This window comes from Panthera leo, chromosome B4 (assembly GCF_018350215.1).
Source record: "Panthera leo isolate Ple1 chromosome B4, P.leo_Ple1_pat1.1, whole genome shotgun sequence".
In the NCBI taxonomy this organism is placed as follows: domain Eukaryota; kingdom Metazoa; phylum Chordata; class Mammalia; order Carnivora; family Felidae; genus Panthera; species Panthera leo.
Genome location: NC_056685.1, coordinates 62,271,873 through 62,299,590, shown reverse-complemented (window position 1 = coordinate 62,299,590; position 27,718 = coordinate 62,271,873). Strand labels below are relative to the sequence as shown.

General features: G+C 40.2%; 1 protein-coding gene across 1 annotated transcript in view; it reads left to right on the top strand.

The window, feature by feature from the left end:
* The window catches only part of TMTC1 (transmembrane O-mannosyltransferase targeting cadherins 1), a 273,311-nt gene that overhangs the window by 210,005 nt on the left and 35,588 nt on the right, over window positions 1–27,718 (top strand). The window contains exons 12-13 of the mRNA XM_042946180.1: window positions 6,597–6,740; window positions 27,418–27,526. Coding sequence (XP_042802114.1) covers window positions 6,597–6,740; window positions 27,418–27,526 — 253 coding nt within the window. The remainder of the gene's footprint in view (window positions 1–6,596; window positions 6,741–27,417; window positions 27,527–27,718) is intronic.

Below are 27,718 nucleotides of genomic sequence, written 5' to 3'. Positions count from 1 at the left end.
CTTGTGCACTCACTGAATAGCTTTTTCTAATACTATGCTTTTCCGAGGTACCAGGATTATTTTGTACAGCAGGTAACAAATTTTTCCAGTGCATGAGAATCTCAATAGCCAAGTGTCCTGAGTATTGAGTTTATTCTACTTCTGTCACTGAGAACTAGTTCCTATAAGATCATAGGTGAATGGATTGGCCAAAGAAAAAGAGGAGAAATTATTCTAAATGGAAGCTCTAATTTGTAGCAGTTTATTTATTTGCTGAAGGTCAAATGACTCATAATGTTTGGGGAAAATAAATAGATTTACAGGAACAGGAACAGAACACATGTGTCTGAGTTTGTTGTTTTTTTTTTTAATCTATTACCTACTCAATTTTTTTCCTCAACTCTAAAATAGTACAGTAATTCTACTTAAAGAATTAGGAGGCTTAAAGGAGATAATGGAAGAAAAAGTATTCTACAATGTGAAGTATCATTAATACATCCCAGGTCCCTTTGGACCCATTTTCTTTTATTCCTGCTCCCCCACCCCCCAGTGATGTTGTCAATGTTGGTTCTCAGAGTTAAGGTGACTGGGAATGAAGGGGAATCATATATCCTCAACTACCTATTTTATCAATCCTGCTTAAGAAAACACTGCTAGGTAAAAATTAAGAACCCCTTAAATGCTCAAATGGATGTGTTCCTATCAAGAATATAAATTATCCAGGGTTGCCTGGGTGGCTCAGTCAGTTGAGTGTCTGACTCTTAGTTTTAGCTCAGCTCGTGATCTCACAGTTCTTGGGATCAAGACCTGCATCAGGCTCTTCACTCATAGCACAGAACCTGCTTCAGATTCTCTCCCTCCCTCTCTCTTTCCGTCTCTGCCCTGCTCATGCTATCTCTCTCTCAAAATAAACATTAGCAAAAAAGAATACAAATTATCTGATATTTGAAAAAAAACTCTTCAGTTCATAGGAACTCTATCTCTATGTTTAGGTTTCATTGTTAAAGAGAAAAAATAAACTTCCTTATACCCTGGAACTACTTGACAATATAACATATTTCCTCTATCATACATTTTTAAGAATTTAACTCACTGAAATAAAATGACAATAATTAAGAAATAGCAAGAGAGTCCCCATAAACAACACAAATGTTGGGTAAGACTATGAGAAAGAAAATCCAGGAGCTGTTCACATTGATCTTAAAAAAAATAGGTTTGAGCCCAAATGTCCACTGACTGATGAATGGATAAAGAAGATGTGGTATTATATACAATGGAATATTACTTGGCAACCAAAGAGAATGAAATCTTGCATTTGCAATAACCTGGATGGAACTAGAGTTTATCATGCTAAGCGAAATAAGTCAGTCAGATAAAGATAAATATCATCTGATTTCACTCATATGTGAAATTTAAGAAACAAAAGAGATGAACATAGGGGAAGGGAAGGAAAGATAAGATAAAAACAGAGAGGAAGGCAAATCATAAGAGACTCTTAAATATGGAGAACGGCAAACCCTATCAAAATAACACCAGCATTCTTCAGAGAGCTAGAACAAACAATCCTAAAATTTGTATGGAACCAGAAAAGACCCCGCATAGCCAAAGCAATCCTGAAAAAGAAAACCAAAGCCGGAAGCGTCACAATTCCAGACTTCAAGCTGTGATCATCAAGACAGTATGGTACTGACACAACAACAGACACATAGATCAATGGAACAGAATAGAGAACCCAGAAATGGACCCACAAACATATGGCCAACTAATCTTTGACAAAGCAGGAAAGAATATCCAAGGAAAAAAGACAGTCTCTTCAGTAAATGGTGTTGGGAAAACTGGACAGCAACATGCAGAAGAATGAACCTGGACCACTTTCTTACACTATACACAAAAATAAACTCAAAATGGATGAAAGACCTAAATGTACACAGGAAACCATCAAAATCATAGAGGAGAAAACAGGCAACAACCTCTTTGACTTTGGCCACAGCAACTTCTTACTCAACATGTCTCTGCAGGCAAGGCCAAAATGAACTATTGGGACCTCATTAAGATAAAAATCTTCTTGCAGAACAAGTTACTTGCAATCCAAGGTTTACTGTATATATACTTTTTCTTTTATTCCTTCACTGTATCCTTTGCTGGAATAAATCTTAAGCCATGACAGTAAAAAAAAAAAAAAAAAAAAAAAAAAAAAAAGATAAAAATCTTTTTGAAGGATGTGAAAGAAACAGTGAAGGAAACAATCAGCAAAACTAAAAGGCAAGTGATGGAATGAGAGAAGATATTTGCAAATGACATATCAGATAAAGGAGTAGTATCCAAAATCTGTAAAGAGCTTATCAAAATCAACACCCAAAAAACAAATAATCCAGTGAAGAAATGGGCAAAAGGCATGAATAGACACTTTTCCAAAGAAGATGTACAGAAGGCTAACAGACACATGAAAAAATGTTCAATATCACTCATCATCAGGGAATTACAATCAAAACCACAGTGAGATACCACCTCACACCTGTCAGAATGGCTAACCTTAACAACTCAGGCAAGAACAGATGTTGGCAAGGATGAGAAGAAGGAGTAACCCTTTCGCCCTACTGGTGGGAATGCAAACTGTTGCAGCCATTCTGGAAAACATTATGGAGGTACCTCAAAAAATGAAAAATAGAACTACCCTATGACCCAGCAGTTGCACTACTAGGTATTTATCCAAATGATACAAAAATGCTGATTCAAAGGGGCACATGCACCCCAATGTTTATAGCAACACTATCAACAATAGTCAACATATGGAAAGAGTCCAAATGTCCATTGACTGGTGAATAGATAGTGAAGATGTGGTATATATATTCAATGGAATATTACTTACTAATCAAGAAGGATGAAACCTTGCCATTTGCAATAACATGGATGGAATTAGAATGTATTATGCTAAGTGAAATAAGTCAGAGAGAGACAAATATGATTTCACTCATGTGGAATTTGAGATACAGAACAGATGAACATAGGAGAAGGAAAGCAAAAATAATATAAAAACAGAGAGGCAGACAAACCATAAGAGATTTTATTTATTTATTTATTTATTTTTTTCAACGTTTTTTTTTTATTTATTTTTGGGACAGAGAGAGACAGAGCATGAACGGGGGAGGGTCAGAGAGATAGGGAGACACAGAATCGGAAACAGGCTCCAGGCTCCGAGCCATCGGCTCCAGGCTCCGAGCCATCAGCCCAGAGCCTGACGCGGGGCTCGAACTCACGGACCGCGAGATCGTGACCTGGCTGAAGTCGGACGCTTAACCGACTGCGCCACCCAGGCGCCCCAAGAGATTTTAAATATGGAGACAAACTGAGGGTTGCTGGAGGGGTGTTGGGTGTGGGGGAAGGGCTAAAGGGCTGAGGGGCATTAAGGATGACACTGGTTGGGATGAGCACTGGGTGTTACTAAATTCTACTCCTGAAAAAAAAAAAAAAAGAAAGAACAAACTGAGGATTGCTAGGGTGTTGGGTGGGTACTTTTAAAAAGTAAATAAAGCTACTAAAATGTGAAAAAAAAATAGGTTTGAAAATCACCACTCCACTCTAGTTCAGTGAAGCTTTTGCTGAGATTTTTTAGATAGGGAAGGGAATAATCAATCAGTAACAGAACTTTTGTAAAACATACCTGTAGAAGTCAAAGTCAAGATGGACTAAATTTATTCTGATCATTAATGTAGCAACATAAACAGCCCTTAAATTGTTCCTTTTTCCAGTAGAAAATTCCCTTCCTGGAGCCCTCAGTATTGAATTAGACCCAAGCTAATTCAAACCCAAGTTTATTTGGAAAGTAAAAGCACAAAATAACTCTTGTCCTTCTATAGATCTTCAGTAAACAAGAAAAGAGTATGTGTTCAAAGAAAATTTCTGTCTATCTAAGACTCAAAATAAGGAGTGGTATTTTTTGCCGACTTGGTTATTGAAGAACTCTTTTAATGAAATTCAGCTTTGTTTTATAAATAATGCAGTGCTTGCTTGTGATTAGGTGAACCTAATCGGATACCCAGTGAGAGAGGATATTGCCAGCAAACCCTTACTATTAGGAATAAACAATATTGCACATTTTTCAAGTGGAGGGCTATGAGTGGTACTAGATTAAGTAAACCACTGTAGATGCTAGAAATCCCTTTCCTCGATGGATCAGGACTCTTTGTTAACACCGAGCATCTTCCCTGGCTTGATTCATGGTTGGCAGGGATTTGTGGTTGGCCATGAATCCCTGTCCTAAGCCTCATGGTTCTGCAGTTGCAGACAGGTTCTCGGAACACAGGACATAAAAAGGCCTTTTCCCTCATAGTGCTTATATCTGTTTCTTATATCTGTTTTTTATTTCCTTCTCACTGATTATTTTTGTTTTTGAGTTTGGTGTGGATTTATATTGTTTCTGATTTCAAAAGAGAGAGAGAGAGAGAGAGAAACATTTTTGTACTCAGTGAAATTGGAAGTGCATGACTATTTATTTAAGTGACAGTGGATCATGAGGGAACGTAAAGTTTGAGAAGGTGGGCTGAGAGCCAGTGCCGAGGGCAGTTGCTTGACCGTGCAGATGGGTGCAGCAGGAGATGGGTGAGCCCATGGTGGAAGATCTTATTGAATTTAGACTGTCTTTCCCATAGGTAGTGGTTTCACCTCACATATTTGTTTCAAGGGCTCCCAAGCCTAAAGAATCAAGGAAAAGATCAAGGTTTAAGAAGACAGATGTCCCCGGAAAGCTTTCTGTTACAGCTGGTCAGCAGGGAAATGAGAACTGCTCTCACTGAGTTCATTGGACATCCCTTAAATCTTTGGGAAGTCAGAGAGCTTTGCTCAACATCTTCACCTGCGCAAAAAAAATAAAAAAATAAAAAATCTTTAGAAGAATTTGAGTGCTGGCAGTGATATCCTCTCTGTAACCACTTCCAAAATCATTCTTAGACATAAGCTTCTCAGGAGACTTTTGTGGGCATGTAGTGAATGAACAGGTACAAGAACATTCTGTCTCTCATCATAGCTCTGATGTCCCATAGCGGCATCTCAGAGAAAGAGAGCCAAGGACTTGCTGTCCCTCAGGCCAAGGACTTGGCATACTTCAGGATCGTGAAGCTTGGGGTTGTGGGGCTACCACCAGGGACCTCAGGTTGTCTTTGCCTGAGTAAAGGTGACCAGAGATAAGCAAACAATAGTGCCATGTGCTGGCCCAGCATGTTTTCTTTTCCCCAACTTCCTCTCATAATATCTCTCTCTCCAGCAGCCTCTGCAGCCATTGAGAGTAATTAGGGCTTTCCAGCTTTGGGAGGGCATAACATGTCTGTGAAGAGTCCTTGACGGTCATGAGGAGCATTACCTGTAATGTCTTCCCGAAAATACTAGTTCTTAGAGATGTTCATCGTGTTCATCGCTGCTCTAAAAGGGAGTAGGGAAGGATTGCATGGTCAAATAAACCTAGGAAACTTTGGGTTAAGCAAAGGTTTAAAAAGACAAACCATGAGACTTGTCTTGTCAGCCTTTTAAATAGGACCCCCTTCTGCTCCCAAATATAATTGATCTTAGAAGGTGTGGAACAGAGTGGGAGAGGCCAGGCATGTCATTTGATTGTCAAGAGACTTGACAAGTACACATCCTATTTTTATATGGGCATTATCTTAGCTTTCCTACATTAACAGGCAGCTTCACAGGGTTATTCTGAGTACTCTGGGTGACAGAGATGGAGTGAACCTCTTAGTCTGCTAAATATTCTGCTCTAAATATAGCAGAAACAACTAAACTTATGTAGCTGTGTGGATTTACCTTCTTTATGGTTTTGAGTTACGGAACTAAATTGAATCCCTTCCCTCCTTAATCAGCATAAATTTGACTTACTGATGTATCCCCAGTCCTCCTTTACATTTGCTTTTGAACATTGGGAATGCCATTTTCACTTCATTGTGCATTACTTAATTTTTTTGAAAGTGTTTGTCAGGATTTTCATTCTGAGAACTCTCTCAGGCCAGTTGCCACCCAAATTATAATAGGAGGAGAGAAGGGGTAAAATGGAAAAAGAGAGCCAAGATGAAAAGCCATTTCGGGAGTAAAGTTTATTTTTATGGGAAAATCGTGTGTATTATCCTTTCCCAATAATGGCAGTCTGACTCATCTTCCAATCCAAATATGTTCATGAAGATGCCCTCATCCAAAGAACCCCCAGCATCTTATGTACATAGTGGGCATTGTACGGGCAGCTGGTCAGCAGTCCTACCAGCCCAGAAACTCAGAAGTGGTGAGGCAATAGGGGTTTTCTGTCAAAGCAAATTGAAAGTAATTGTAGGATCCAAAGGACTAAAATTTGGTTAACCCTGATAGATTTGTATACTGTTTATTTTTGCACCATTTGGGGGTTATTTACATATACCCCTGTCAAATATGTACTTCTCAGCCACATTTATATGCCTGCAGCTGCATACATAATTAAAATTTCACATGGACAACCCATTAAAATAAAGGAAGAATTCAGTGTTTTGTTTGGGTTGTGACATTCCTAGGGTGGAGGAGGGAGGAAAACAAGCAAATTGTTGTGCCCACCTTAGGAGTTTTTGAACAATCCTGGCTTAATATCTCTAATTTTTCAGGTTGTATCCTCGCCACGCCAGTGCCCTGAACAACCTCGGAACGCTGACAAGAGACACAGCAGAGGCAAAGATCTACTATCAGAGGGCTCTCCAGCTAAATCCACAGCACAACCGAGCTCTTTTCAATCTTGGGAATCTCCTCAAGTAAGTACAAGGTGGACCTTCGATTAGGTGCGCTTGTCATTTTAGGCACCCCTTTCTTTCTCAACACTCATTTGGTCGTGCTTCAGTCCTCTTCTTAGAGTAGGATAATAAACATTTCCAAGCTTTGAGAAGAGGTCATATTCGTCTAAATTAACTCTATCCCTTAGCAGTCAAAAAGAGTATTTCCCGAGAGTGTCTCTCTGGACATGTTAGTTCTGAGATATGTTCACAGATTGTCTGTGGAGGGGTAGGAATAGGGAAGGGCTCCTTGGTCAGGTAAACTTAGGAAATGCCAAGTTAGACAAGGATGACTCCCCTCTTGCAAGAACCTTTAATATCCTAAATGCCCCGTGAATCTTGAAGAAGGCAATATGGAATACCACATTTCCCAATTTTTTTTTGGAAAGGTGTTTCCCAGGTATTCCATGAGTATACTTTGTAAAAGTACTTATCCACGAAGAGCAATCTGCTCTAAAACTGTAGGCAAATGACAGAACCACAGCTTGTGTTCAGTGTTTACTGTACTAGCAGTAAAAAACAAAGTAAGGTCTGCCTGGACTTAGTGATGGTAAGTCTTACTCTTACGAAGACCTGCCAGGTATAGTCACCAGTCACCGGGTACTGTCACTGCCCAGTAAAAGGTTGATTAGTGTCACTGAAGACTAAAGCACACAGGGATACTTTTGCATCTTGTCTTTTTATTAATACAGAGTCTTGGTATGTTGGTGATGGTACATCAGAAGTGGAAATAGGATGAAAATGTTTGGAATGAGATTGTAGTGATGCTCGTTAGGATGCTGACAGTCCACACACTTACTGAATTGGTTTCCATATCTCTAAATTTCTAGAGTGCTTATCTGGTACTTTTAAAGCGAATGGTTTGCTTTGTTCTTTTGGCCTCTCCCTAACAGGATTGTCTTTTTTTTTTTTTTTTAAATGTTTATTTGTTTATTTTTGAGAGAGAGAGATGGAGAAGGAGAGAAAAATCCCAAGCAGGCTCCACACTGTCAGCTCAGAGCCAGATGTGGGGCTCAAACTCACGAACTGTGAGAGCATGACCTGAGCTGAAACCAAGAGTAACTGACTGAGCCACCCAGGTGCTCCAGCAGGACTGTCCTCTAATTATCTCAGTAACTCAGTGTGATGCAGCTTCTCCACCTTCTTGTTTACTCCTTTAATTTTACATATATAGATAGATAATAGTCCTTTCTCCTAATTTGTGTGTTAATGTGTGTTTTTATCTAATCTCGTTTAGACAGAAGCATTGGGTGGATTAATCACAGAACATTCTAATATGGTATGATGTGATAGGTACCATCCTGAATCTGAAGGGTTTTTTTGTTTGTTTTTTAAGTTTATTTGTTTATTTTGAGAGAGAGAGAGAGAGAGATAGTGAGAGGGGGAGGGAGAGAGAGAATCCCAAGCAGGCTCTGTACTGTCATCACAGAGCTGGATGTGGGGCTCGAACTCACAAACCATGAGATCAGGACCTAAGCTGGAATCAAGAGCCAGATGCTTAATCAACTGAGCCACCCAGGCACCCCCAAGTCTGAAGTTTTATGTTTAGAAATGGCTTTATCCATTTACAGGAGCACAAAATCAAGGAAGACTATACAAAAATAAGTAAATGTGAGGAAAATACACTTAAAATGAAAGAAATAAAACTATAAGTCAGCAAAAAACAAATAAACGTAATTTTTTGAATCAGATAATTTATTGTTACAACTTGATACAAATTGAGATTGATGAAAAACAACTATGAATGAAATGGTACACACTGTGACAGAAAAACCATTTTATTACCAGTTAGCTCCCGTTAAAAATAATAACAAATCAAGAGATGTGGGGAAAATGAGTTCTCTGTTATTGCAGATAACTAGTTGCAGGTCAATAGAGTGCTTTTATATTACTCTGCTATTTTTATGAGCTCTTATTTCTTTATGTGAAGCTCTATGGACTCATTTTTTTAAAGTCATTGTTGGGTCTGTTTATGTCCTAACTTCGAGCCCAAGTAACTTAATGGCTGGATAAAGTCCTATCAGTGTCTTTTGGGGTAACTGGATTACATGGTATTGATTTTATTTTATTTTATTTTATTTTTTAAATATATAAAATTTATTGTCAAATTGGTTTCCATGCAACACCCAGTGCTCATCCCAAAAGGTGCCCTCCTCAATACCCATCACCCCCCTCCCCTCCCTCCCACCCCCCATCAACCCTCAGTTTGTTCTCAGTTTTTAACAGTCTCTTATGCTTTGGCTCTCTCCCACTCTAACCTCTTTTTTTTTTCCCCCTTCCCCTCCCCCATGGGTTTCTGTTAAGTTTCTCAGGGTCCACATAAGAGTGAAAACATATGGTATCTGTCTTTCTCTGTATGGCTTATTTCACTTAGCATCACACTCTCCAGTTCCATCCACGTTGCTACAAAGGGCCATATTTCATTCTTTTTCATTGCCACGTAGTACTCCATTGTGTATATAAACCACAATTTCTTTATCCATTCATCAGTTGATGGACATTTAGGCTCTTTCCATAATTTGGCTATTGTTGAGAGTGCTGCTATAAACATTGGGGTACAGGTGCCCCTATGCATCAGTACTCCTGTATCCCTTGGGTAAATTCCTAGCAGTGCTATTGCTGGGTCATAGGGTAGGTCTATTTTTAATTTTCTGAGGAACCTCCACACTGTTTTCCAGAGCGGCTGCACCAATTTGCATTCCCACCAACAGTGCAAGAGGGTTCCCGTTTCTCCACATCCTCACCAGCATCTATAGTCTCCTGATTTGTTCATTTTGGCCACTCTGACTGGCGTGAGGTGATATCCGAGTGTGGTTTTGATTTGTATTTCCCTGATGAGGAGCAACGTTGAGCATCTTTTCATGTGCCTGTTGGCCATCTGGATGTCTTCTTTAGAGAAGTGTCTATTCATGTTTTCTGCCCATTTCTTCACTGGGTTATTTGTTTTTCGGGTGTGGAGTTTGGTGAGCTCTTTATAGATTTTGGATACTAGCCCTTTGTCCGATATGTCATTTGCAAATATCTTTTCCCATTCCGTTGGTTGCCTTTTAGTTTTGTTAGTTGTTTCCTTTGCTGTGCAGAAGCTTTTTATCTTCATAAGGTCCCAGTAATTCATTTTTGCTTTTAATTCCCTTGCCTTTGGGGATGTGTCAAGTAAGAGATTGCTATGGCTGAAGTCAGAGAGGTCTTTTCCTGCTTTCTCCTCTAGGGTTTTGATGGTTTCCTGTCTCACATTCAGGTCCTTTATCCATTTTGAGTTTATTTTTGTGAATGGTGTGAGAAAGTGGTCTAGTTTCAACCTTCTGCATGTTGCTGTCCAGTTCTCCCAGCGCCATTTGTTAAAGAGACTGTCTTTTTTCCATTGGATGTTCTTTCCTGCTTTGTCAAAGATGAGTTGGCCATACATTTGTGGGTCTAGTTCTGGGGTTTCTATTCTATTCCATTGGTCTATGTGTCTGTTTTTGTGCCACATAGTATTGATTTTAAAGACCATATGAGTATTTGTTCCCCCAAAGAGCCAGCTTTAATGACAGTTCTTGTTAGGAATGATGTCCTGCAGTTATGGTTACAATATTGTGCTGAATGGGCCTCTACTTGAACATAATGGTTAGACGGTCCTTAAATTTCATCTTGCCAAGACCTGAACAAGAGATGCACACTCTAACCTTCCTTTTTCAATTCACATATTATTCCACTATTAGCTTGAATGAGTATCTGTGAGTTAAAAGGATAAGGGATTATTTTTTGGAGCATGGCAATGGCTACTCTTCACAGTAGGAGGGATTCCTGGATACTGAGCATCGGACTTTTTCTCTCTTTGTCAGAGATTTTGTCAAAATCAACTTTTGATGATTATCCAAACCAAAGACAATGCTTTACATTTGTGTAAGACTGTACTTTTCTGAGTGCATGTTTTTTTGAGGAGGCCCTCCTCGTGACTCCTTAAAGTAGACAGGGAAGAAGAGGAAACAGGGTCCTGCGAAGTTGAGTGCTTTGTACAAAGTCATCATTGTTTGCCTTTTGTTCTTTTCATTCACACCAGAAAGCAGAGTGGCTGTATCTATGTAGATTCCTTTTACAATTCAGTAGAATAAAATCATGCTAATAGTTAACATTTATATAATACTGTCCGGTTTACAGGTAAGTGTTTTCATATGCATTATTTAATCTTTAATCTATTGTGAGAGGTATTATCATCTGCATCCCTGTTTTACACATGGAGAAACCAAGGCTCAGAGATCTCGTGTGACATTGGCCTAGGCCTTGTCAGACCTAGGACTGAATGCCTGCCCTTGGATTCCTATTCTATTCACTTACCTTGACCCATGCTGCCCAAATACCTCTCCATTCCAAGAATTACTTCATATTCAGCTATTTGACAGCATGTGATTGCCTTCTGGGAGAAAGACCCGTCATGGGTTTTTTTTGGGGGGGTGGGGGGGGATAGTGACATTTGTTTACATTATATCCCTCAGTAGCAGAGAGAGGTAACTCAGAAAATAGAGCTAATCCACATTTAGTTAACTCTGAGTTTCATTTCTACTTAACCTTAATATATGTCTGTTACTAGCAGTGGGTCAAAGACAAAAATAAATAAATAAATAAGAATATTTTAAATTTTGTTTGATTTGATCCATTTTGCTATTTAAGATTTTTGCCCTATCTGTTTCTCATCAGGCAGCTAATTTTTTAAATTGTGCCCTTTTTTGTAATCTAGAACTTAATACGCATTCTGAGAACCCAAGCACCTATTTAGGCACAAGTGTTAGATTTGCTCATCGCTGAGAGCAGGGCACTGTCATCATTCCTATTTTATAAATGAAGAGACTAAGGCTTGGAGAAGTAATGTACCAAGGTCCCTTAGCGAAGTAACAGAAGGCATGGGAATTGAACCTAGAGCTGTCTGACCACACTCGACTGCCTCTTTGTGGCTTGCCTCAAAACTGGGATACAGCCTAGAGCCACATCGCCCAATGGAAATGTAATGAGAGCCAGAATCTGTGACTTAAAATTTTCAAGCAGCCATATTTCAGAACATAAAAAGGTGGAATTATTATAATAATGCATTCTATTTAACCCTGTATATCCAAAATATTGTCATTTTAGTGTGTAATTCGTATTAAAAATTAATTTTAAAATTGAACACGTAAAAATATTACTGAGCTAGTGTGTATTTCTTTACAATTAATCTTTGAAACCCAGTGTATGTTTCTTACTTTCAGACTATTCATATTTCAAGTGTTCAGTAACCACGTGTGGTTAATGGCTGCTGTATTGCACAGCATAGACCTTTATTAATGACTTTGACTTAGAGAGAAATTAAGTCTTTGTCCAGGCCAGAAGCTCTAAATAAAATGTGATTCTGTCAGACCATCCCAGAAATCGTGTGGCACTGAGGACAAATGTCACTTGAATTCTTGGAATTATATGACATATAGCTTTAGACCTGTTCATAGCAATAGATTTCAATGAATGCTATCCAAATATATTTGGCCTCTTTCATGACCATCTCACTGGACTTTGAAGCTAATCTATTATGATTCTGTGCAGCATATGTACAGTGTGACAGATTGATAAGGAGCAGCTATCCATGCCAGCATTCTTAATTTATATTAATTATTGTTGGCTTTGCTTGAAGCCTAAAACATAAAAGAAAATAGGCAAGATTAGCATAAACTTTTCATGGTTGAAAAGAGCAGAAGTCCCTGATGGCTCAAGAGAATATAATCGAATATTTACATTCAGGGCGTAGGAAAATATTTTTGTGACTGCTTGGGGAAAATAGCTGCTAGTGTTTGTTACTGAAACAGAATACGAAAAGACCCTCTTAAAGAATTATATAGCATACCTCCCTCATTGCCAGAACTACCTTCTATTCACATGAGAGGATTTGGGTGTTAATGGGTATTATAATAAATATTATAATCCAAATTTAGAAGAAAGTGAAATGGGATATCCAATAATTGAACTATATATAAGTTGAATTTGGGAAAAAATACGTTTGATTTTCTTTAGTCTGGTACTTTAGAAAATTAAATTCTGAAGAATAAAAGGACATGGAAAGAAGGGTGACCATTATCTTTGAATAAATTTAAATGTTTGGGATAAATTTCTTTATAGCTTTGATACTAGCTACACCACCTTTTATTTTATAAAAAGGAATTCATACATTCAAGATGGTAGTTCTCTTCTCTCCTTTTCAACTGAAGCCTCTGGGAATTCAAAATGCCAGCCCATTGGATAAAGAAAAGCTTTTGGAGTTCCTTTCCGCTACATTAGGATGTCAGCTTTGGGTGGGCAAGTTCTGCACCCTTTCCTTCTAGTGAAATCTCACTCCTTGCCCCCACCGCCATGGTGATCTGTTAGTATTCACGGTACTTCCAACCTTATTTATGTGTAGTCTCAATCCTATTACATCCCCTCCCCAACTTAATCAGTCACCCACTTCTTCTGCCAGCTTTACCCCCAGACCCTCTGGTTCTGCTCTACCTTGGGCACCCACCAACATGGCCATGCCATGGGATTTTTACACAGACCTTTTTACTTTGTATCACCTAAATTCTGATGTTCCTCTTTGACCTTAACCTCTTACCTCTCCCCCCTCTTCCCTTTCACCCTCTGTTGTCCCTACGAACCCTCTGATGGGGTCATGATTTTGACCTGCCACCTTCTAGCTCTTCTCTGTGTTCAGTTGTCTTCTTTAAAAAAAATTTTTTTACGTTTATTCATTTTTGAAAGACAGAGACAGAGCTCAAGCAGGGGTGGAGCAGAGAGAGAGGGGGACACAGAGTCTGAAGCAGGCTCCAGGATCTGAGCTGTCAGCACAGAGCCTGACGCGGAGCTCGAACTCACCAACCGCGAGATCATGACCTGAGCCGAAGTCGGATGCTCAACTGACTGAGCCACCCAGGCGCCCTCCAAGTTGTCTTCTTTTAAGACCTTAGTATTGTTGTGCCTTCCACGACCAGTGTTACTCCCCTCTTACTCCCTCATTCCTACCGACCCTGCTCTTCTCCATTATTAGAATCTCTGTTCTTTCTGATTTTTATATTCATAATTTATAATCTCATCTCTAATTTATCTATTTCACTCATGCATGTGACATCAACATAGACTCTTTCACACCTTGACTATCATTTACTTGCCTGACCAGGCTCCTAACTCAGTGTACCCCATTGCCTGCATTTTGCTTTCTGTAGATCAATATTTCTCAACTCGTTTTCATTATTAGCCGCCACCCTCACCCTCGAAGCCTTTTAAAGCATTTTTTTCCTAATCACCTCCATCCCTAATGAATACTCAAGAATAAGATTTGTTACATAGGGGTTGAGCTTTGGGAGACCACAAACCATTGTCCTATCTAATTTTATTTTTTATATGTAATCTAATATTGTTTTCACAGCACTACCTCTAATCCAAGAAGCAATTTTCACCTCTGTCAGGAATGTATGCTCTAGACTGTCATGTAATCTGTCAAGCATTAGGGATGAAAAACAAAGCTAACAAAACTCTGAAGAGAGCATTGTGAAACCAAACAGGGTCAGGAGTTAAAGCTGCTAGAGATTCATCCCTTATGATCCTATAATATCTCCTTTTTTTTTTCCTTTTCCTAATACATGTATCCTTCTTCCCCTCCTCCATGTTCATAAACACATGCAGAAGATGACATCATCCCTTACTTTTACTAAGAACATTCAAGTCATTCAGGGTCAATTTTTTCAGCTTCCCTTCTTCCTATCTCAAAATTCCCTGCATGTCGACAGACTATCTCTTCTTTTACTCTTCCAAGGGAGGAGACACTGTCTTACCTCCTTAACAAGGCCAGTGCTTACATCTTATTTATGTGTTGTTTATTTGTATTTTTTTAGGTTGTGGCATAATTACCATGGAAAAAATTCACAAATCTGTATTTTGACAGTTCTATATACTTTCATAATTACCTCCAGGATAACATAGAGCATTCCAGAAATGACCCAGAAAGACCCTGAAATCACTCCAGAAAGACCCCTCGTGCCTCTTTCCAGTAATTTCTCCCGCCTCGAGGCAGTCATTCTGATTCTTTTCACCATAGATTAGTTTAGCCTGTTTTAGAGCTTCATTGAAAGTTGATCCTTAATATGTACTTTTTGGCATCTGGATATTTTTACTTATCATAGTGTTTTGAGTCTTATTCATGTGGTTCCATATTACATTTTTTTATTGCTGAGTAGTATTCCATCGTGTTAATATACTGTAATTTTGTTTATCCATTTTCTTGTGGCTGAATACTTGGTTTGTTTGCAGGTTTGAGTGATTATGAATATTCATGTTATGACTGTTCAGGTCCCCCAGTCTTTGTACGTTCATTTCTTGTAGGTAAATGTCTAGGAGTAGAATTGTGGGTAAGTAAATGTATCTTTAATGTTTTAAGAATCTGCCAAACTGTCCTTCAGAGTAATTGTACCACTTGCACTCCTATCAACAATGGTAAGAGATCCATATGCTTCAAACCCTAACATTTGGTATTGTCAGTCTTTTTTATTTTAGCCATTAGTAGGCATTAGTGCAAAATCCACATGTGTTCTTGATTTTATTTCTTTCCCCTTCCCCCATCCATTATTGTGGGCCGTCTCTTAGGTCTTCAGATTTTTCCCATTCCACAAATTTCTGTATCCCACTCCCCCACACAAGGTTCCTCCAGAGAATCTTTCTCAGTTCAGCTATTCCCTCAAGCTGTTCTCCTAACTCTTTCTGAAATTTCTCTTGTCAATTGGCAAGAATGGTTAGCATTTGGTGCTTCTCCTTCCTCCTCACCTGTTCGTTCAGCTCTCATTCCCCTGATGTCTCTGAAGTGAAGAATATGACAATGTTGGCCTCCTCCTGTTTTGAAGCTCTTTATTTCATTGCGTGTATCATAACACATTGTTTTTTCCTTCTATTTCTAACATCTGCTCCTCTCCCACCTTCCCTATAAATTGAGGGGTGCCTGAGAGATTCACTGATTGCCCATTATGTACACACACAGAGTCCAAATGTCTTAGCATTTAGGACTTTCCATAAATGCTGCCACTTTCCTCCATCTTTCCTACCACCCTCCCATGCCGTGTGAACCGCAGTGCATAGCCGCACTGGCCTCTTGTCAACGAATGTGAAATACAAGCCTGCAAACTTCATTTCAGGGAATATCACGGAGGTTTTAAAGTGAGAACTCTCCTAGTGTATCTAAAATATGGTTTCATTTGCATTTTTATCTTCCGTTCAATGTTTGCACGAAACTGAATTATCTGGGAAATAATGAGAATGTTTACCTATTTCCTCAAGATTTGAAAGTTATTTGTGTATAAACAGATTGCTAATTGTTAAAATATTTTTCTAAGTATCTCTCCCCCACCAAAGCTCTATTCATTCATGCTGGGATTGCTAAATGAATTGAGCATGAGTGAGTTGTTTTAAACCCACAGTATGGTTTGCAAAGAAGCGTCCCTTTCCTCAATCCTTTCTTTGCTGTAATGGCTGCAGTAAACACCGGTGAGGCCAGAAGACAGTCTGTGCAGGAAGCACTGTGAGGGAGAGCAAGCTTTACGGGACCCCTCGTTTTATTTACATTCTCTTAAAGAATTGGAATGTTTTTTCTCTCCCTGCATAAATATTTCTGACAGAGGATAACTAAACATGCCAGACTGCTTTGTCAAGTGCTAGAGTATCCAGCGGTCTCCCCTGTCCTGAAAATTATCCCCCCTCCTTTAAGCTTCACAAACGTTCCCTGCCCCCATTTGCAGTCTGGTCTCCTTAAGATCCTGTGCCAGGTGCTGACTTGGAGCAGCTCTTCACTGGAGATGTAGCTTAAAGAAGGTACAAGTCAATTTATAAGAATAAAAGAAATGAACAAGGAAGTGTTGAATCACTACACTGTACCCCTGAAGCCAATATAACACTATGTTAACTAACTGGAATTAAAATAAAAACTTGAGGGACGCCTGGGCGGCTGTCGGTTAAACGTCCAACTTTGGCTCAGGTAATGATCTCACGGTTTGTGAGTTCAAGCCCTGTATCGGTCTGTGTGCTGACAGCTCAGAGCGTGGAGCCTGCTTCGGATTCTGTGTCTCCTCCTCTCTCTGCCCCTCCTCCACTTGCACCCTGTCTCTCTCTCTCTCTCTCTCTCTCTCTCTCTCTCTCTCCCCAAAAATGAATAAACATTTGTAAAAGTTAAAAAAAAACTTTCGAAAAAGAGGGAAATGAGGGTAACCATTGGAAATTTCTCCTAGCATGCATTGTGTTACCTTAGGGGACCAAACATCTCAATTTTTTTATCTTAAATCCAGTAGATCAATTTTGTCCTGACACCGAGGCTAAATTTGGGATGTGAGTTGTTAAAGATCGTCAGAGGCTTTCAAGTCTATCTTTAGCCCTGTGTCAACCAGGAGGGGAAACACGAAGGGCAGAAAGAGGAATATGCATGTTCTCTACTTATCTGTGGCCTGCAGGGTCAGGCCAGGAAGCTCCATGGGGGCATGAAGCTTGCCTTAGAGTCTTCCTCCCGTGTTCCCCTCCCTCGAGGACCCAGCCTGCTGCTCTCTGCCCCCAACCTTTCTGCTACCTCTCCTCCAACAGGTGACTAGCCTGTGAAAAACTGACACTTGAATGATGAATTACTAAGCTCTTCTTCAGGCCTCACACACCTGCCCGCTCAGGGTGGGCAGGGGACAGGCACTATCACTCTCCCATTACAGACGGAACCAGGCTGCCAGGGTTGGGAGCAGTAAGCTCTGTGAAGTGGGAACTCAGTAGCCAGCACTTTCTGTTACATCTGTCACGCTGTGTCTGCATCTCTCCTCAGGACCAGGAGCTGTAGAACTTAGTGAGTTTGGATCTATACACCGTGTAGCAGTGTGTGACCTTGGGAAAACAATTTTATTTTTCGCTGCCTCTAATTACTCACTCACAAAGTGGAAATAATACTGTGACTTGTTTTCATGAGTACTAAACATGAGAATGCATATAAGTACTTAACATAGGACCTAGACCCCCATGAAGACGAAATAAGTTTTAGCTATTATTAATTATTAGCCCAGGGACATAATTTCCCACTGCCAATTTGAAGCTCAGCTTCTTGGTATAAAATTAATAATGAATCAGAAGTAGATAACGCATTTTCCACCCCTGCAATTGAACAGCTTTGGGCAATATTCAACCTCCTTGAGACTCAGTCTCCTTTTTGAAATAAGGGGTGGGAGCAGGCGATCCCGTAAATCTCTGTAGCTGCAAGAATCTGTGGTTTTAACTATGACTCCGAGTTTCTGATCTCTTCAGTGCAGGGGAAGAGAAAGACCAGAAAGGAACTTGCAAGTCCCTTTTCTCTTCAGATGGAGTAGAAGCACTGGGACAGCATTCTGTTTGTGCTGAGAAGTAAATTGTGAGGCATCCGGTGGCAATTCCAGATGGGAATCTGGCCGAAACGTTGAGCAAGTAGAGCTAACATTTATTGCATCTGCCCTTGTGCCAGATACTTCTCCAAGCCTGTGTGCCTTTACTGCACCCTAACAGGAGCCTGGGGGGGAGGGATCCGTGTGCACATTTCACAGGTTTCGCCACTGAGGCTCGTGGCGGTAGAACATCTAATCCAGGTCCTACAGCTAATGAGGGCAGAGCTGGGATTTAGACAGCAATCAGCCTGAGCCTAAAACCAGGAATGTGCATTCATCAATCGCATCATCACAGTGACCCCTTGTCTATGGGGTAAGTGAATCCTGGCTAAATCAGGCTATACTCAGCTGTCTTCTTCTCCAGATACCACACTGGGAGCATTGTTTCTATGCATTCCTTCAAATCATGGAAGGGCTTAGCAGAGATATTGTGTGAGCTCCGAAGTGATGCTGGCTTAGGAGTATTTCCCTTCACTTCCTACTCACCTTCGTGCACTCGTGGCACAGAACTGGCTCCGTATGTGCGGGAGCAGGGGCACGATGGGGCAGTCATCCTGCTTTGGGGTTCAGGGCAGCCACCTCATGGAGCTGGTCAAGACATCAAGAGCCTTCTATAGCAGTGAAAGGGGAGGGATCCCAGATGAACATTTCCTCAAGACCTACGCTGTGCCAGCTCCTGCATGAGGTCTTTTATGTGAACTGTGTCTCCATCTCTGCTGCTCTGTAACTAGATAGCGTCAGAACTTTCCACCATTCTGTTCCTCAGTTTTTAGCTGGGGAGAGAGGTGTTAAAGGCAACCAAAGATTGACCACTCGCACCGCACAGCGTGGGCACCCTAACTGCCTCCCAGTTGTGGCTGCATTGACCTCAATCTAATCCTGCAAACCCACCTGTGTTGCGGAGGGTGTGAGGTACAGGTGATCTACTCTCTGAATGCTAATTATAGTGATCATAGTTTTGAACTGAAAAAAAAATTCATTCTTCATCACCACATAATATGAATCTATTCTCCAGACAGTTTTCCTGTGTGGCTTCCATAAAAACTCACGTTTTTATGTAGAACTATTAGCGTGACCACCAGTAAACTAGATACTATATTTCCAGGGCATTGCCTAGAGATGTGCTCAGTAAACCTGAACATAAAAGAGGCTGCATAAAGTAAAATCCAATAGAACCATAGAAAATACCAATAGTAGAACCATAGAAAAATGTATGCATTGAAAAGATCATCTATCAGACATTTACAACTTGACTTTTACAATTCAGTTTTTCAGAAGAGCTGGTCAAGTCTATATGTTCCCCCCAACCCTAAAAAATATCATCTTTTTCCTTTGTGAGAGACATCATTTTGGGACACAACAACAACACAACACTCCAACAATGGAATAGTAATTAAGGGAGCTCCCCAGCACTCCCAAGTTCACACGGTGGTTAATGGGAAATTTTACTGCTGCCAAGTGGATTGCCAATTCCATTTATTTCTGTTGCTGGCATTTCCTAAATTCTCCCAAAATGTCAATACTTTTTCAAAGCAAGCATCTGCTTTTAGTTTAAATGAATATGTCATGAGATTTTAGACAGGAATCCAAAAAGTTTTCTAAATTGACAAACTTAACAGGTCCTTAATTACTAAAAGAAAATATGGTGAAGCCTTATTTGCTTTCGCTAAATATCTGTCATTGAGATGGAGCCAGGAAAGTGAGATGATGCAAATGTTTTTACTTAACACATGAGAAAAACAGCCCCACTGCTATATAACCAAAGGGAAAATTCCCTGTGAAGCTACAAATGTTTAATGGCAAAATTTGCACATTATGAGCAAGATCTAATTTCTACTTAATGTTTCTCTCATGAAATCAATGATGAAGATGTTATTGGTCCCGGGAAGCCCTTCTCAGGACTTTTAGCCTTTTGGAAGGTCCTGGGGGAACTTGAGAGAGTAGTTTTGCTTGCAGATTATTAGGAGATTTTTATTTACGTTGTGATGCCCGCATGGAGGACACAGAAACTAAGACTTGGATGCAGAATAGAGGCATCCACAACAGAGCTTCGATGACAGAGAAACTGCCTCTTCCCATTGCAGTATTTCTCAGTGCCCCCTCCACCTGCCCCCACTTCCAGCCTCCCCATCATCTGGCCAAATCAACTGGCCACTGTGACTGTGTCTTTGGCTCTGATTGTCCCCGGGGGTCTTCTTTCTTTCTAGCTTTCATCATCCTCTTATATTTCGCTTTATATCCAGGATCAATTGAACAGGCAAATCCCACACAGAGCCAGGGCAGAGTTTCTTAAAGCATAGGCTCAAGACTGCCCCCCTCAGCAGAATCACCTAAGGCGCTTATTAAGAATATTGATTTCTGAACCCTAGCCTGGACATACTGAATCTTAGGAGGCCTGGGATTCTGCATCTAACCGAACACACAATGATTCTTAGGCACTAAAATTTGAGGACTACTGATCTAGGGGAAAAGGGAAGACAAAATATTTTAGATCATCGGTCATCCACTAGTGCAGTCTCTTGATACTTCCTTATTTGGTGAATAAGGAAATGGAGGATGCTGAGAGCAATAAATATCACCTGATCCCGGACAGTTTTACCAACTCCCAGCTTCTCTTACCTATGTAAGGATCCCTAATAGTTCGACCAGTGCCAGTTGAACCCCCTAATGGGAGCTCTGACAGACCTTAGTGTGACATGAGTTTCCAAAGGGATTCAGACTGTTCCTTTCTGTGATTTCTAACCGAAGGTATGCCCATGGGGTATGTGCTAAGGTTTGATTTTATCCACCTACTCACCAGTTATGGGCTACTTCATTCAAGCTTTTTCTATGCAATTCAGAGAAACAACCTGTGGACTTGGTTACTTCAATCACATGCTTGGTCAGTTCAGAGGCAAATGTTATTTCCATATTTTTCCCCTTTTGAATCAACCTGTCAATTTAGTCTATTTCCCCTTTTGAATCAACCTGTCAATTTAGTCTAAACGGCTAGCAGAGTAGTCCTGTATAGATGGGGCTTACATTGAAAATGGGCTTCTGATTTCCCAAAACTGCTTATGATGGATCCAAAATGAATGTGTTAGTAGGTTTTAATACTGGCCCAGGGGTGAGCTGTACTGTGGGAGTACATAGTAATTCCCGCTATTAAGAAATTTTATAATGTCTATTTGAAATCTTCTGCCTCTTTTATATCTTTTCATATGGGGATAACTGCCTAAACCTTTCTTTTCTAAGAAGCTTTCCTGGCTTTACTGAGGAAGAGGCTTGGAATTGCTCCTGATTCTTTATTGCCCAAATATTCACCTTTAGCAATCACCCCTAAAAATTCAGACCCACTCCTTTAAGTGGTTCGGGCATCAGCTGAGTGGATTCGGAACCATCAGCCTGCAATTGCAGTCTTTTCAGCTTGGTGTTTGCCTTTGAATGAGGTTTCCATGGGTAGTGACTGTTTCTTACAAGTGTGATTGTACATTTAGGGCAACATATTCATTTGGGTATTTAATTATGATTTAAGTTGTATTAAAAATCTATTATGGTATCAGAGGGAAAAAACACTCTGGTGTCTAGCTCTTGATTTTTTGTGAATAGTTTGAAATGTAGACGTATTTTACTTTTGAGGAACTTTCAAAAAACACTACATTCTCCTTGATTTTAAAATTAACTAAACGAAGAAGAGGGAGATAGGTTTTAATGGGTGATTTTGGAAACATTGAACAAGCTAGTAAAAAGCAAAATATATATATAGTACCTACTGTGTATCTCAGACAGAGGGAGGTCTGATAATTTGCCCAAAGAAACACAGCTAGTAAATGGTAGGAGAACTTGAAGGCAGTCTATCTGGTTTTTGAGTCTGTGCCTTTTTTTTTTTTTTAATTTTTTTTAATGTTTATTTCTTGAGAGAGAAACAGTGTAAGTGGGGGAGGGGCAGAGAGAGAGGGACACACAGATCTGAAGCAGGCTCCGGGCTCTGAGCTGTTGGCATGGAGCATGACGTGGGGCTCGAACTCATGAACTGGGAGATCATGACCTGAGCCGGCGTTGGACACTTAACTGAGCCACCCAGGCACGCCTTGAGTCTGTGCTTTTAACTGCTCTGCAGAGTTAAGGTAGTGAAGCTGCTTTAGCTGTGCCTGGTAAGTAGGAAGTGCTCAATAAATAAAAAACTGTACTTGTAATTTTCTTATGCTTCTAAAGCTTGAAAAGCTTCTGTCTTCCTTAGGATTGCTTCTCTAATATTGAAAGAGCTGTAGAAATGGAGATATAAAATGAATGATTATATTACCCACCTCTGTCAAATTTGATTAGAATACCAAGATGCTTATTTAAGGTTTACAAAGATCTAGGAATAAAATAATAAAACCACATTTATAAAAATTAATTTAGCAATTATTGAATTTCTACTATGTACAGGTCGCTTTACTAAAATTATTTAACTTCTACTGTGTATAGATCGCTAGTATAAAAGAAGTAAGGTTAATAAGACATGGGTCTTGCCTGTGAAGGAGCGTAAAACCTAGTAATGGTCCCAGAGTGCCCAACATTTAAGAGAGTAGATGCAGAAGTGTTGAGGGTGGCCTGCCCACGGAACGGGACGCATGTGAAGTTCTGAAATAGAGTCCTGGTGTCACAGTAGCTGTGTGCTGGAAGGCACATCACTTAGCTCTCCAAATCTCAGTTTATTCATGTTGGGGTATAGTTGCTGGTATTGTTTTCTAAATCTTAAAAATGGAAATACTGATGCCTAATTCATTATACTTAGGGAGAATTAAAATGAATAATGCAAAAGAATCACTTACCGGGTCCTTAGCCGAGAGTAAAGGTTCAGCAAACAGCTATCAGGAAATGGGAAGCCTTAACAACTTGCCTGCATGACCCACTCCCTGGTGGACAGATGCTCCTTCCTTGGGAGGCAGGGGCAGGGGTGCTTTGCATGCTGCACCAGGATCTTGGGGAAGAAAATGAGTTGGAGCTCAGTCACCCTTTAAATATTGACCTGAAGAACAATGGGCAGCTGCCCCTTTGGAGGCCCTAACAGGGCTTCCAGACGGCTGTTCCCCTGCCATCTTTTTCCTTACAGAGATACATAAAGAAAACTATAAGAAAGGTAGCATATGTATGTTTTCTAATTTTGTTATATGTTTAGTAGGTCTGATGAGGGATCATGCTTTGAGCTTGTGAGTCAGCTGGTGATAATCCATTGCACAGGGAAAACATCATTGAGTGGAGGGGAGGGGAAAGCCATCTGTGAAGTGTCAGGCATGAATACCAAGCTGAGAGGCCACGAGACCTATATGAGGCCTTCCTTTTCACTTGGGACCAGGGCAAATCACTGAGGCCCTCTGAGTCTCATTTCCCACTAGTTTACGTCAAGGAGGATGGATTATAGCCATAATTCTCAAATTTGAATGGCTGTCATATTCATATGGAGAGTTTCCTCTTAAGAAGCCCAGCCTAAGAACAAAAAGGTCTTTTTAGAAGCACCTTAAGTGATTTTAAAGTACACTGAGGGTAGAAAAGCAATGGAGTCGGTTATCTCTCAGGTTCTGTAGGATAAATGCCAAAGTCCACCCAGTCTGGGTGGACTAGTGTGTACCTGGTTATGTTTGGAATGTCGGTCAGAACCATATTATGGAAGGTTTTAAACGGTCTATCTGTATGCAGCAGGGCATTAATGAAGATTTTTATATAAAGGAATGGGTTGAAAGCAGCACTGTAGAAAATATGTATTTGTCAGTTCTCTGCGTGTAGTAGAAGGAGAAGAAAGAGGGGACTAGAAGCAGGTTGTGAACTAAGCTGTTAGCAAGCAAAACTGAGTAAGGTGTAGTCTATTCAATAGAATTATAGTAATATGGTCACTGATTTTTAATTAATATGAGGCAATTAGTAGAGAAATATGTGCTGTAATGTGGATAGGAAAAGAGATGCCTCTGAAACAGGAAATGAGTTGAAGTGAAGTTCAGTTCTCACGTGTAATGTATGACCAAAGAAAGTACTGTTGAGATTAATCCTCTGAAAATTATTATGTCAAAACCACACCTATTTCACAAGCTCCCACCAAAGGCTGAGCAAAAAGAGAGACTACAGAAGAAATGCCTCTTCTTACCATTTCTCTCCCTTTCAGAAACAAAACAACAACAAAATTATTGCTTACCAATTCCTTGGGCTTTTGTAAAAAACATTTAAAAATATCTGTTAAGATGGCATGTGCCTGACACCTGTTGGGGTCTAATGACTCTCAAAGGCTCCCAGGGAAAAGCAGAATCACCCGAGAATGCAGAGCCAAGAGGAAACGTCCTTTCTGCCTGGTCTTTGCATCTTGCAATACTCCTGTACTAAACAAAATTACATGATGAGCTATTTTTCTGAAAATGTGTCAGTCCCTCAAGAGAATAATAGAGATACAGCTTTTCATAAAGAATCAAGCTCCCTGGGGCACCTGGCTCAGTCGGTTAAGCGTCCGACTTCGACTCAGGTCATGATCTTATGGTTTGTGAGTTCGAGCCCCACTCCGGGCTCTGTGCTGACAGCTCAGAGCCTGGAGTCTGCTTCAGATTCTGTGTCTCATTCTTTCTCTGCCCCTACCCAACTTGTGCTCTGTTTCTCTTTGTCTCTCAAAAATAAATAAATGTAAAAAAAAAAAAAAAAAAAAAAAAGAATCAAGCTCCCTGTGAATAACTGTGATGCTAACTTTTCCACTGTGTCATATGAATGGTAATGGACAGCCTCAAATATTTAGATTCCTAGATGTCATTAAGTGGTCATTAATCTCACTGAAATCATATATAAAAAGTTTGAGTTGCCGTTCTAACTGATGTGAGCCTGACCAATGAGAATCATTAAATCTTTCCTGTCAAATTGTTGTGGGGTTTTTTTCCTGCTGATTTTGAAGAATATCCAAGCTCAATTATGTCCCGGGGAACTCAATCTTCAGCTTTAATTTCCTAAATCCAAATCTTTTTGTGGATTTTGGGAGGATTTCCAAATTAATGTTAATAAAGACTTATGAAATCCTTGGCAAAAGAGTTCTGCTAAGCATGAGATCAATAGTCAAATTATCAAGATTAAAAAATAAGCTTTACTTTACAAGCGCCCATGGAAGAAGTACCTCAAGGTATATTCTAGATTAAAAACGCAAAGTATGTAAACATCCTGGACTTCCATAGAGCCTAACAGACACTCTTTAAATGTTTGTTGACTAAATGATTGAATCAATAAAAAAGCAGCACTAAGACAGCTGTGATGCAAATTTCTTATAACCCTGCAACTTTCAAGCCACATCCCAAAATAATCCACTGAAGGACGCAGGTGTTTCACCTTGATACCAGGGGCAGGAGTGTGCATCAGGAAGAGCCCGGTTAGCTCTGCCCCCAGTAAGAAGAGGAGTGCATGGACAGCCACCTCCCTTAGGAAATGGCTAACACGTAATAGATAATGATAGATGCTTGCTAAACCCAACAGTTAAATGGAAGGTCTTTGCTGGAAACATGTCTTTTTTTCCAAGGTCTATGATAGAAGACTCCTTTCTAGGTAAAATCGCCTTGTAGCATGCTCCTTCTAGTACTTGGAACTGACGCTTGTGGAGTCAATATTAGTTTTTCCTCTACAGATCTTCATCCTACAGAGACTGAAGCCATAGGGGGCTTGCAGCAGGAGCTACACTGCGCTGTCTTTGCTAATTTATGGAGCAATTCTGCTGAAATCTCAGTATGAGAACCAATTACCAGAGAATCTTTTTTAAATGTAGGGTTTGATTCAGGAGGTCTGAATGGGGCCAGAAGCTTTGCATTTCTAACAAGCTCCTGGTGGTGGTGATGATACTGGTCCAGGACTCACACTTGGAGCAGCAAGGTCATGAGAGGTGGGTTTCTAAGTAGTTAGAAGAAGCAGATGTGGTGTGAAGGAAAAGCACTAGATCTCGACCCAGAAGACTGGTTATATGAACACGATGAGTCACTTGACTTTTCTGAATCCACGTTTTCTCATTAGAAAAATGAATATGATAGGACAGTAAACACCTGCTGTGTGGGATTGTTGTGAAAATTTATAATGTTACGCGAAAAGTGACCAGAGTCTATATGGTACATTGCTGAGTAAGTGATTGTTGACCCTAAATAGTGAAAACATAGGCACATAAGTCTATAGTGGTAACTGGTAAAGATGGGGGGACTCTTAAGCTGTGTGCTTTCTATACTTCCAGGGATTCTATTTTTTTATTCCACTGCTTAGCAAGTGTCCAGCGTTTGTGAAATTGTATTTGTAGCAAAGTTGATCACTGCCACTGTATATTTTTGGCTTCAAAATGTCGATATCAGGATAATGACCCGGTGTTTCCCCCATGGCACTAGCAGGAAAGAGAACTGCTACCCAAAACATTGGTAATAACTTTGGGGCCTCGAGTCCTCTTCGAACCAGAAACAATTACTTTCAAGAAAAGGCTAAAATGGAGAAGACAGAACCAGCCCAGATTTTCAATGAAAATGTGATGAATAAAATAGCTGATCGTTCTTTGCCAGCCGGTAGTCACAGTGTCTCCTAACTTCATAAATTATGTATAAATGGATCCCTCCTCAATGTAAAAGCAAAGGTTCACATGAGCAGTTTGGCTGGCTTGTGCCTGACGGGTGGCTCGGCCACCGTGGCACCCAGCCTGTATTGGTACAGCTCGTCCTCCAGGGGCTCAGCACATCGTTCACATCATTGTAAACCGGCTCCCTCGAGTGCCTCCACATTGCTCCTCTGGTGGTCAAGCTTTCTGGTTAACGAACTTGTAACATATTAATATCTTTTTTTAAGTTTATTTAGAGACAGAGAGTGGACAAGGGGCAGAGAGAGGAAGAGAGAGAGAATCCCAAGCAGGCTCCACACTGTCAGTGCAGAGCCCAACGCAGGACTCAAACTCACGAACCATGAGATCATGACCCGAGCCGAAACCAAGAGTTGGACGCTTAACTGAGTGAGCCACCCAGGCACCCCGAAACTTGTAAAATATTAAATAAAACTCTCAAAAAGTGTATAGCAGGAAATAGAAGGTAGAAAAATCAGTGAATAACCTGCAGCATCATTTACACCTCTTTCCACTTAGAATTCAGAGACAGAAACTGTTAGTACCTTGAGACAATCTAGTTTAATTCATTTGCAATGTAATCCAGAGGGAATCCGTAATCTTTGCTAAAAGAAATGAGATTTTACATCTAATCAGAGGATTTAAACACAGTGTTATTAAAAGATGTTGTTTTTTCCCTCTTTATGACCTCCAGGTCCCAGGAGAAAAAAGAAGAGGCTATCACCTTATTGAAGGACTCCATTAAATACGGCCCAGAGTTTGCAGATGCATATTCAAGCTTAGCTTCATTGCTGGCCGAGCAGGTAATTGTTTCCTTTGAACTTCACATATTTTTTTAAAATGGTTATTGTTGAGGAGTACCTGGGTAACTCAGTCAGTTATGTGTCTGACTCTTGATTTCAGTTCCAGTCATGATGTCACAGTTCATGAGTTTGAGCCCCACATTGGACTCTGTGCTGACAGCATGGAGCCTGCTTAGGATTCTCTGTTTCTCC